The sequence below is a fragment of the Myotis davidii genome, unplaced genomic scaffold, assembly GCF_000327345.1.
Source record: "Myotis davidii unplaced genomic scaffold, ASM32734v1 scaffold496, whole genome shotgun sequence".
Classification (NCBI taxonomy): domain Eukaryota; kingdom Metazoa; phylum Chordata; class Mammalia; order Chiroptera; family Vespertilionidae; genus Myotis; species Myotis davidii.
This window is the reverse complement of record NW_006289398.1, coordinates 7,280,157-7,291,928: the sequence shown is the minus strand read 5'-3', so window position 1 is coordinate 7,291,928 and position 11,772 is coordinate 7,280,157. Positions and strand designations below refer to the sequence as shown.

Sequence of the window (11,772 nt, the reverse complement as noted above, 5' to 3'; positions counted from 1 at the left end):
AGAGGGAGAGAGAAACATCAATGATTAGAGAATTTTCAAGCAGCTGCCTCCTGCACACCCCACACTGGGGATCGAGCCCGAAACCGGGCATGTGCCCTGACCTGGAATCGAACCTCGACCTCCTGGTCCCTAAGTCGAGGCTCAACCACTGAGCCACACAGGTCAGGCTTAACGACTTGTTTTTACACCAGATTTTCGCGTCGTGTCCTCGAGGCGGCTCTGTGTGGGGACAGCCTCGGGCACCCGGTGCTCTGCGTTCCCACGCAGGCTCCTCTGAAGTGTCTTAACCAACTCTGCGTTGAACGTGGTTCTTTCAAACGTCTGATGTTAAACGAAAAGAGCAGGATAAGAAACTGTAGATCGAAAGATAACCAATTAGATTTTTCTAAAAGTATGGACAGCTTGGAGATATTTCCTGGCATGAACATATTTTTTTAAACACAACAAACATTCTCTGCTATTCACCTCTTGGAAAGAATAGATTTTTGTTGCCTTCAGATATTACAATAAAATGGTTCTTTAACACCCAATTTATATAACTTCTGAGAGCTAGCTCTGGTTAAAAAATAAGTGAATTCTGATGAGAACTGAAGTTCAATATTGAGGAAAGGAAACGGATGGAAATAATATAACTCAAAGATGTGAACATCAAGTGAAAAAGGACGAACACAGACCAGGCAGCACGTGCTCCTCGATGTGCGTCCCCAGAAACTGAAGCCAGTCCATGCTACTGTCTGGTTCTCCCTGGCGGGAGGCCTTAAATTGGGGGTGGTAATAAATTGCAACATAGAAAAAGACAGATGAAACTCATCGAGCTGTTAAATAGGCTTTAAGTGAGCACCTACTGTATGCCAGGTGCTATGCCAAGTGCTACAAGTGAAATTAGCCCATCTCTCAAGGAGCCGTCTAGTGAAAAGTGTGGCGGTGGCCAAAACCTTAAGATTCCTGTCTCAAAAGACTCACTGGAAAGCTTACACACAGTTTCTCCAAATCCCATGTAATAAGGAAGAACAAGAGTTTCCTCAGAAGTGTCTCACAGTTTGGAAGCAAACTTTACAGGTCAGACCCTTCACACTTTAGAAAGAGGCACTAAAGCCTCCAAAGCAATGCAGATTAAGAGAACTGATATATTAGACATTTTCCAAAGTATCTCCACATCATCCGAGTAATTGATCACCTTTGCAAGATGTGAGGCAACCAACTCATTTTGGAAACGTGAAAAGAAAAACAAGTTTGATAACGTGATTGGGGGTAATAAGACTGTTGAGGACAAATTCTTCCCCTGAGAGGAATTCCAGCTGGTAAACAAAAACCTCCACTCTGTGTCCTCTAGGCCAGGGTCAGGAAACTAGGGTCCTGGGGATAAACCCAGCCGCTGCTGCTGCTATGAATTGGAAGACAGCCACGCACCTGTTTGCATGTGCTCTGTCGGCTGCACTCGCACCACATGTTCAGTAGTAATTGTTCACGGACACTAGATGGCCACAAGGCCTAAAATATTTATGACTGCGCCCTTTACAGACAACGCTTGCCAATGTTTGCTGTAGGCCAGGAAAATCATGGCTAGTGACCCGCCTCTCCCAAACTGTGAGCGCACCATGGAGACTCGCAGGGATGCCAGGACATTTTACAATTTTGAGAAAAACACAGCAACCTCTGCCAGACACCATGTGAACTCCCAGCCTGAGGTAACTCTCACTTTCAACATTAGATCACGTCCGTGCGTTTGGAGAACATCATACTCTGCAAAGCTGAGTGCTCAGCAGTTGCTGTGACCTTAAGCCAGTGTGCAAAATCCACCATCGGCCAGGAAACGGGGGTAGTAGTGTCCCATCTGATTTGAGGAAGTTGTGCAGGGCCCACATGCATATGCATCCCATTAGTAAGCAATTGTGGTTAAGAATGAAATAAAATATTTTTCTTTCAATTTATATATGTTCTTAAATGGCTACTAAGTTGTTAGGACCAAAGCACATACTAATTTGTTTGGACTTAACTACTTACTCAGTAAACAGAAACTAAGGACACAGAGAAAAAGTTACTCAGACATGGAGGGTGGCATGAACCTGATCTAGCAGGTGATCATCAAGGTCTGGTGAAAAGCTGGAGAGAGGAACTTAAGAAGAGGCAGTATCTGAGCCCACCGAACAGTCAGTATCACCAGTGAAAGACCTGTGCTTCCTGGTGTGATGGGAAGTACAAGACACCACCTGTGGAGCCTTGATTTAAAACACCAGGTGTGCCCGGCCGGCGTGGTTCAGTGGTTGAGTGTAGACCTGTGAACCAGGATCACAAATCGATTCCCGATCAGGGCACGTGCCTGGGGTTGCGGGCTTGATCCCCAGTGTGGGGTGTGCAGGAGACAGCCAATCAATGATTCTCTCATCATTAATGTTTCTATCTCTCTCTCCCTCTCCCTTCCTCTCTGAAATCAATAAAAATATATTTAAAAGCACACACACCAAGTTTGAGTATGATCCAGGTTTTAAAGTTGACTACCAGTCTACTCATTCTATAAAGTCTGCATTCTTTGTTGTGTGGCACTGAAGTGTCTGTCCCAGTAGCTTAGTAGTCAGCTAGTGATTTAACAGGGATGTCTTTATTAAATGCCTGGAAAAAAAACATTAAAATTTTTTTTAAAAAGCCAAAATACAAGCAAATTCTCCCGGTCATTGCCAATTAGCCATGTATTGGGGTGCTCCTTCAACGCTTAGTCAAACAGCGTGCAACTTGCCTCGGCCTTTACCTCCTGCTTGCCGAGCCAGGTCAGCCATTTTCGCTGATGTCATTCCACACCACTTACGGGTGCATCTCCGCCTTGCCTAAAGTTATTTTCTCAGCATGGAATGCAGAGAAAGAGGAAAATATTGCTATCGCTGAAGCCATCCTAAAAATGTACTGCTGATCTGAAGGCAGGTCAAAGAGCTGTTGCAAAAGTTTTTGAGCAAGGATAGCATCAGCAAAATAACTTCCATCTGTCTTCAAGTAATTACAGGTGCTCCTCAACGTACAGTGGGGTTCCGCCCCAGTAAACCCATGGTTTAATCAGTGATGGCGAACCTATGACACGCGTCACCTCTGACACGCGAACTCATTTTTTTGTTAAATGGCATTTAAATATGTAAAATAAATATCAAAAATATAAGTCTTTGTTTTACTATGGTTGCAAATATCAAAAAATTTCTAGATGTGACACGGCACCAGAGTTAAGTTAGGGTTTTTCAAAATGCTGACACGTGGAGCTCAAAAGGTTCGCCATCACTGGTCTAAGTTGAAATGTCCTGTTCATTAAAAATGCATTTAACACACCTAACTTGCCGAACATCGCGGTTCGGCCTGGCCCCTTCAGTGTATGTGCTCAGGCCGCTGACAGTAACTGCAGTGGGCAAAGCCACCTACCGGGATGAATTCGCTGTAGAGTACCCCCACTGGTGACACTGCTCCTGGGACCTGCAGCACGAGAGGGTATCGCTAGCCTGGAAAGGATCACAATTCAAAGTACGGTTTCTACTGAATGCGCACCACACCCACGCCATCCTGAAGTCAAAACATCGCATCTCAGTCCGTTGCAAGTCAAGAGGGTCAAGCTCCAATGTGTCACGTCCCATGCAGTTGCCACGCCTTCCATGGTGGAGGCCCCTCCGGCTGTAGTTGGAGCACACGCTTTGGAACCGCCTCGGCTTGAATTCCAGCTTATCTGCCACCTCATAGTTTCTGGCCTCGGGCAAGTCATCCATTCTCTAGGGCCGGTTCCTTATCGGTAACTCAGGGACAGTAGCCGTTTCTGGAGTCCAGCTGCCATTAGCTGTTTATGACACGGGGACTCGTTCTTGCAGCTGATCACGTGACAGTGCAGGCGCTGCCATGCGCTCTTCAAGGACGCGCCTGGAGCTGCCTTTCCCAGCAAACACACTGATTTATGGGGCGCACGTTTACGTGGGCGGCTTTGGAGAAACGGTAGGGATGGCAGGAGGGCGCTCAAAGCCTCCCAAAGCCCCTCTTTAGCCGAGATTAATGTGCCCACACACTTAACAGTGGGGGAAAGAAAGCTCAGCCTCTAGACCTGGGAGGAGGAGCGCCGACCCGACAGTTCTCCTGCAGCCGGCTTCCCTGGGCGTCCGTGGCTCACGCCCTGCCCAGCGCGAGGACCACCACCAGCAAAGCCCGAGGGGCAGAGCACGGGAGGTCCCCCTCGATGGAGATGCCGATGCCGCAGCAGCCCTTTCCCACGAGGCCTCCCTCCTTCTAGGCGCCTTGGAGCCGCCTGCAGGCAGGCGACACCAGCGGGAAGTCCCGAGGCAGGCGCCGGACCAGAGCCGCGCGCTCCCGCTCACCCCGTGATGGGCAAGACCAGGGCGGGGCTCCGCGGCTAGGGGCGTGTGGTTGTCGCACGGGCCTCTGGGAGTTGTAGTCCGAAGTTGCGGCCCAGTGCTCTCGGAACTCCATTCCCCGCCGGCCCCCGCGGTCAGGCTGTGGCCCCTTCCTGCCGGGGTACAGGAAACCGGGCTGACCCGAGTTCCGAGACCTGGGGAAGGTTCCCACCTTGCCCCCTGAGCTCTGGAGGCCGAGGGCCTGGCCTGCTCAGGTAGAGCATCTTCCCTCATCTTGCAGCCCGCCTGTCGGGAGGGAGCGGAGGGGAAGCCACGGGACGCGGAGTCGGCGGAACGGCTGAGCTGGCGGCGGCGCCGGCTGTCAGTCGGGGAAGTTCTTGGTGGAACAGCGGCTTCTCGGGGGAGGGGGACCGGTGAGGCCGAGCCCGGCTGGAGATCGCTCCGGAGGGGGGCGCGCGCGGCTCGCGGAGAGCGGGTGCGAGCGAGTCCCGGGGGAGGCTGAGTGGGCGCCCGCTGGAGCCTAGGGACGGCAGGGTCACCTGAGATGCCCACTGGCTGAGACGGGGGCGGCAGGGGACCTGGGTGCGGGCATCGGGGCGTCCTCTCTGCCCCGGAGCAGAGCTGCCGGGCGGGTCGGAGGACGCCGCTACCGGGTCCTGCGCTCGGACCACAGGTGGGGCGCAGCCGGACAGGTACGGCCTCCCCGGCTTTGCGGGCTCCGTGGGGACAGCGCGTGTCCTGGTAGGAGGTGGCCTGACCTCTTCCGTCTAGAATTCAGGCAGAGCCTGGAGCCGCCGCGGGTCCGACGAAGCCGCCGCAGTGAAGCAAAGCGCACGAACTTTTTGGTTTCCCGGCCCCTATAGAGCCATGGTTACACTCCACTGTAGTCTGTGAAGTGTGCAATAGCGTTGTGTCCAAGAAACGTACATCTCAATGGAAACACTTTATTGCTAAAAACTGCCGACCGTCCTCTGAGCCTCCCACGGGGCTTAGTCTTTTTGCCTCCAAGGTGAGGGCTGCCGACTGATCCGGCGGAGGGGGCTCCGGGCTGGGGCAGTTGTTAACGCAGTGAAGTTTGCCGTCCGGGTTGACTCTTCGCTTCTAATGATTTCTCTGTCGCCTGGGATGCGTTTTTTAGCATTTCACCCACCATAGAACTTTGAAAATTGAAGGCCGTGCTCCCACACCCTGCCACTGCTTTGCCAGCTCAGTCTATGGAACATCCCAAATCCTTTGTTGTCATTTCTACAGTCTTCACAGCACCCTCAGCAGGAGGCGATTTCTTCAAATCTGAGGTGCTGATTCATCTCGAGAAACCACTTTCCCTGCTGGTCCCTAAGAAGCGCTCCTCCGTTAAGATCTGCCGTGAGATCGCAGCACCTCAGTCCAGATCAGGCTCCATTTCAATTCTCCTTCGCTTGCGGTCTCCACCACATGGGCCGTCACTTCCTCCACCGAGGTCTCGAACCCCTCAGCCCTGCATGGGGGTTACATTAACTTCTTCCAAACGCCCCTTAGTGTTGGCATTTTGACCTCTTCCCGTGAGTGTTCTCAATGGCATCCAGGTGGTGAACCCTTTCCAGGAGGTTTTTCATTTACTTTGCCCGGATCCATCAGAGCAGTCACTCTCTATGGCAGCTATAGCCTTGCGAAAGGTATTTCTTACATAATAAAACGTGAAAGTCAAGGTTGCTCCTTGATCCCTGGGCTGCGGAATGTATGTAGTGCTGGCAGGCATGAAGACAACATTCATCTCACTGCCCATCGCCACCTGAGCTCTTGGGTGACCGTCATTGTCAGTGAGCAGGAATATTTTACAAGGAATCTCTTTCTGAGCTGTAGGTCTCAACCCTATAATATACTGTTTGTTAATTCTGCTTGGACTCATTAAGCTTCTTGAGTCTGCAGATTGTCTTTTATGTCTCTCCCCAACATTTTCTGTCTCTCCCCACCCCCCGTCACTTCTGGGTAGTTTCTTCTGATTTAATCCTTGAGTTTATTCATTTTCTCATCAACTTTTAAACCTATTCATTGAGTTTTCAATTTTGGTTATTGTGTGGGTCCTTTCTTTTTTTAATGTATCCTCACTCAAGAATATGTTTGTTGATTTTAGGGAGAGAGAAAGAGAGAGAAACATGGGTCTGTGGCTTCCCTTAGGTATGTGCCCTGACCAGGAATCAAACCCACAACCTTTTGGTGCTGGGACAACACTCGTCCAGCTGAGCCACCCAGCCCGGTTGGCCCTGAAAACGTCACCCCAGGACCCCCAGTGCAGCAAACACCCTCAGGGCAGAAGCAACTCCCTTAGGCCACTTGCCTCTCTAACATTCCTTAATGTTACCAACAGCGGGCCTGATTCTTAGTTGTTTTCTGCAGGAAAATGGGTCCAAATAGCCAAATCTGTTTTATTACTGGAAAGGGATTGGTCCACTTATTTTTTAGCAAGCTGAAAAATAAGCAGGAACTTCAAGTTTCTGATAAAATAAATGTCTTTTAGGCATAGACTGCATTAAGATATCTGCAGCAGATTCCTGTATTTTTCCAGTGTCTAATGCATGCAAATGTATTATTTCTTAATAGTGAAATGAATTTGAATTAAACTTTAAATGATCCATCTTTTCTGACTCATCTAGGACTGACTGCTGCAGCGCTCAGAGTCGGAGGAAATGGCAGATCTGGACAGTGATTCCAGGCAGCTGCTCGCCCCTGAGGCGGACCGTGAAGTACTTCCCGGGCCCATGAATATCCAGTTTGAGTCATCAGATCTAAGACCCAATAGGTGAGTGTTTAAAGTAAAACACTTATTTCATAATTAGGTTTTTTAGTTATTAAAATAGAACCAATTATAACCAAACATATAGAGCTTTAGTTATCAAATACCCAGTTTCTTACAGGATCTGTAAGATCCTGAATACTATTTCCTCATATATATTTTGCTTTTTCAACTAAACTCAACATCTCTGTGGGGAGGGGTTAGTTTGATGAAGATGCATTGATGTGGCTTAGTAATATGCTAGGTGCTGAGCATAGAACACTGAAAGTAACACACAGCCCTGACCTTCATGGGGCTCAAATTCCAGCACATTAGTTTAGGGTTTCAGTTTAAACTCATTTCATTGCATACTTGGGAAACCCAAAAGAATGCCCTGAAAGTTTGTTATAAATAGTAAGAGGATTCAGTAAGGTGGCTATTAAGTAAACAGGCAAAAATAAATAGCATTCTGATGAAAAAAATGTCATGGAAGAAGAGATAAAATACATAGAAATAGCCTTAAGAACGTGCAAAATCAATACGAGAGAAACTTTGAAATACTTCTGAGGGCCTAAAGTAACATGATTTCTTCAAACCTGAGATGCTGGCTCTAAGTTGCACCGTGTACATATATACAGTGCAACTTAGAATCTGTGATAAACTGTGGCCAGTACTTTTGATGCAACATTCTCTTAGGGCTTAGTTTTGTGTTGTGTTGTTTTTTATTTACTGAAGGAACTCTTGGACTTATTTGGCATTTTATCCTGTTCATATCTTTCGTGCAGCTATAAAAATGAAAATCTAAACCGTATCTCAGTTAAGATATTACTATTCTGATTCTCCGCATTTAGAACGATTCTTCCAAATCACTTTTTGGAGTCATCAAAATCAGTGTCCCCCTCCTCCCCCAATACAAAACTGTTCTTTGTACCATTAAGAGCATTGATAATGTAGCATTTCTTGAAAGAATTTGCTTACAAATCACTGACACCTTTAGTTTTGATGCTTGCACTTTCCTGATCTTTCCAGGAGGTGTCACCAAAGGTTTTCTAACAACAGCATGGCTCCCATTTCTTCCTTAAATGGTCCTCAAGTGTTTTGGTGACTGGAGTGCCCAGGGATGACAGTTGCCTGTCCTGCCACCAGGAGTAATTACCGGCTCACAGAGGCTGAAAGGTGTCCTGGATCGTGCGGTGCATCCAGAGTTTGGAAATGTTTACGTGTGTGCGAGATTAGGAAACGGTGACCTGTGACAAAAGGTCTTTTCTGCTGTCAGTGGGAAGACTAACATGGGGCGTTCTGCTCTTTAAATTTTAACCCATAAATGTAACGTGATCTCCCCCCCCCAAATTGCCAGCAGCCAATTCAAAAGTTTATAGAGCTCAGCCCGGCAACATGCTGGACAGGCCAGTAGTCCGGGAGCAGCAGGCTGCACCAGACAGCCAAGGTGTGCGGGTGGTTCCTGGCTGGGGGCCGCAGGCAGTTTCCTTCCCGGCACTCCTCAGTGTCGGTCATGCATGTGCAAGGCTGTTCAGCGCTGTATTTTATAATCGCCAAAGACTGAAAACGACCAGGAGGCCCTTTCTATAGAGCGGATATGTGGCATATTCATACAGTGGCATCTTGTTGCCCATTAGAAAGAAGGAAGTGGCTTTCTTACATATCAAAATAGAACGAGTCCTCCACTTCTCCCGTTAGGTGACGGAAGGGAAGTGCAGAGCAGTGTGCACAGCATACCACCGTTCGGGTAAGAAATAAATGGATGCAGTAAACACAGCACAATGTGTATGAGTGACTCTGCAGGGACAGTCGGGAGCGGGAAAGCGGCGGCTCCTCAGAGGCTGAGAGCCGAGGTGGGGTCGGCAGACGCCGTCGGATGAACACCCAGCAGGAGCTCAGCCAGCTCCCGGGTCTTTGCCCGCAGAGCCCTCATTTTGTTAAGGGGCGCAGTGGTTACAGTCCCGGAGGTGAGGGGCGGGTTTGCCCAGTCTCCATGTCCCCTTCCCGCGTTCCAGAGACAATCAGGCGTCGCTTAACGCCCGGGACGGCTTCTGAGAAGTGCGTCGGGCACACACCACGGAGGCCCTTCACACGCCCGGACTGGCTAGCCCTCGGCGTGCCGGCTGTCTGTGCAGCCTGTTGCTCCTGGACCGTTAGCCCGGCCGGCACGTTCCTGGCTGAGCACTGCAGGCAGTGGGAGCTTGTGGTGCTGTGATGTCATGATGGCTACGATGCTACTAGGAGAGGGGAGGCTTTCAGCTCCGCGATAGCCTTCTGGGACCATCATCATACATGCAATCCGTCGTAGTCCAAATGCCGCACGGCACGTCATGATTGTACTTCACGTTTTTAGTCTTTCCTGCAGCTGGAAGTGGCAGTGGGAAGGTTATCGCGTGGGAAATTTATCACGGCATGCGGGGTGGCCGTGATAGGAGATAGCGGATCTTGTCACTGTCACTTGTCTACTCCCACATCAGGGAGGACAGAACGAATGCACGCTGATGCGATGCTGGGAACTCCTCTGAAACCTCTAAGTTCCATGAGAAGTAATTGGCCACTGTGACACTAGAACCCAGGGCGCCCCCGCATTCCACCACAGCGAGCGGGCAGGAGTGAGAGGATTTGTTTAACCCTGGAGATGACATGGACATCTGTTTTCTGTAATGAAACTTGGCAAAATGAGAGGGCAGCGACTTACAATCATGGGATAACCAGCTAGGTGAGCGCGTGTTAGGGAAGGCAGATATTTGTACGGACTTAGCCATACTGAATGTTAATCTGCTGTGAAATAATTTACGTTGAAAACACTGTCTGACGAAGGAAAATGTGGGAGTACCTGAAAACATTGTTATTTCTATGGAAATATGAGGGACTTCACTTAACATAGGAAAACATAAGTCAGACACCTTGAGGGGATGTGTCTGCCATTAGAACAGTGGTTCTCAACCTTCCTAACGCCGCACCCCTTTAATACAGTTCCTCATGTTGTGGTGACCCCCAACCATGAAATTATTTTCGTTGCTACTTCATAACTGTAATGTTGCTACTGTTATGAATCGTCATGTAAATATCTGATATGCAGGATGTATTTTCATTGTTACAAATTAAACATAATTAAAGCATAGTGATTAACCACAAAACAATATGTAATTATATATTCAATATGTGTTTTCTGATGGTCTTAGGCGACCCCTGTGAAAGGGTCGTTCGATCCCCAAAGGGGTGGCGACCCACAGGTTGAGAACCGCTGCATTAGAAGAACCAGCTCAGGCAGCTATTTCGAGAACTGCAGTCATTTTTGAGTGACCCTATGACTTTGGTGAGATCCCATGGCCATCTGAATCGTATTATAATGTAGTGTATTTGTTATTAACTTTTAAAAACTAGGGTTACTTTAGCCTCATGTTCACGTATCTGTGAAATGGTGAATTTGAAGTAGAACATTGCAATCATACCGAACAGCTGCAACAGCACGCCCATGCTCCCGACTCGCCCCACCAACAGCCGCACTTGGGAACTGTCGGGCTGCTAAAGAGCAGCATCCCACCGGGTGAAACGAGGCCCTCACTGGCTTCACCAGCCATTCCCGACCCACCGGCAGCGCCTGTGTGCGCCTGGAAGGCCTCTGGGGAGCTGTGCCCAACGGGAGGGTAGGGTCAGGAGGGACACAGCGAGGGGGTGGTTGCCAGGGAGCCAATGACTGCGGCCAGGAGGGCGCCCTCCGAGGAAGGCCGGGTCTGGCAGGCGGTGGCCTCCCTGGTGCTGGCGGTGATTGCAGATGACGGGGCAGGGCGGCCTCCTGGGCGAGGGAAACGCAGCCGCGGCGGCTGGCTGCTGCGTGGGCCGTGCTGTCCTGTTGGGCCCGTTTGCTGTGTTTAACCGAATGTAGGAAACAGCACCTGATGCTGAGCTGGTCACAGGTGGTCATTCTCTGCCTTCCTTTTGGTGGAGCCGGGTCCTGTCACCTGTCCGTGCACATCACAGCGGCACTTACACACCTGGATGGAGCCCCCCTCCCCCCGCACACCTAGGAACCTAGGAGGTCGCTTGTCCCTGCAGAAGGCGCATCAGAATTGCCTGAGCCCTGGGAGCTTTTGCAAACTGCAGTCCCTCTCCTTCTGCAGGCTTCCACCCTGCCCTGGTTTGGGCGGGTGGGGTGGGGGTGGGCTACAGGAAGGTCAGGCAGCGCTGCTGGTGGCGGAGTCCCTGGGAGCAGTGGTCTCAGCGGCTGTCCTGTGTCTCCAGGCCTTTGGTAGCCACAGAGCTGGTGTTCCGACTGCCTCATGCCCTCCCTCCGCGGCTCGGGGCGGCCCTGCTGCCAGCCACACTAGCTGGGAAGGGGTCTGCTGTTTGGTTTGCAAGCTTCCCTTTTCAGTTTTCTCCAACTCCTCCTCCTCCCATTCCCCAGCCCCCCACCCCCAGCCTCGGCTTTGGGGCTCCTCTCTGCGCCGGCCTTTGGTAGCCACAGAGCTGGTGTTCCGACTGCCTCATGCCCTCCCTCCGCGGCTCGGGGCGGCCCTGCTGCCAGCCACACTAGCTGGGAAGGGGTCTGCTGTTTGGTTTGCAAGCTTCCCTTTTCAGTTTTCTCCAACTCCTCCTCCTCCCATTCCCCAGCCCCCCACCCCCAGCCTCGGCTTTGGGGCTCCTCTCTGCGCCCTGTTTCCCCAGGGGCAGAATCACTGGAGAGGC

General features: G+C 50.4%; 1 protein-coding gene across 6 annotated transcripts in view; it reads left to right on the top strand.

Annotated features, from left to right (window-relative positions):
* Window positions 1-4,464: 4,464 nt before the first annotated feature.
* SLC38A9 (solute carrier family 38 member 9) overlaps window positions 4,465-11,772 on the top strand; it is a 44,743-nt gene continuing 37,435 nt past the window's right edge. For 3 of the 6 annotated variants that reach the window (XM_015562661.1, XM_015562665.1, XM_006761780.2), the window contains exons 1-2: window positions 4,465-4,585; window positions 6,965-7,110. In XM_015562661.1, coding sequence (XP_015418147.1) covers window positions 6,998-7,110 — 113 coding nt within the window. In that variant the 5' untranslated portion in view covers window positions 4,465-4,585; window positions 6,965-6,997. The other 3 variants (XM_015562664.1, XM_015562663.1, XM_015562662.1) reach the window with 3 other exon arrangements.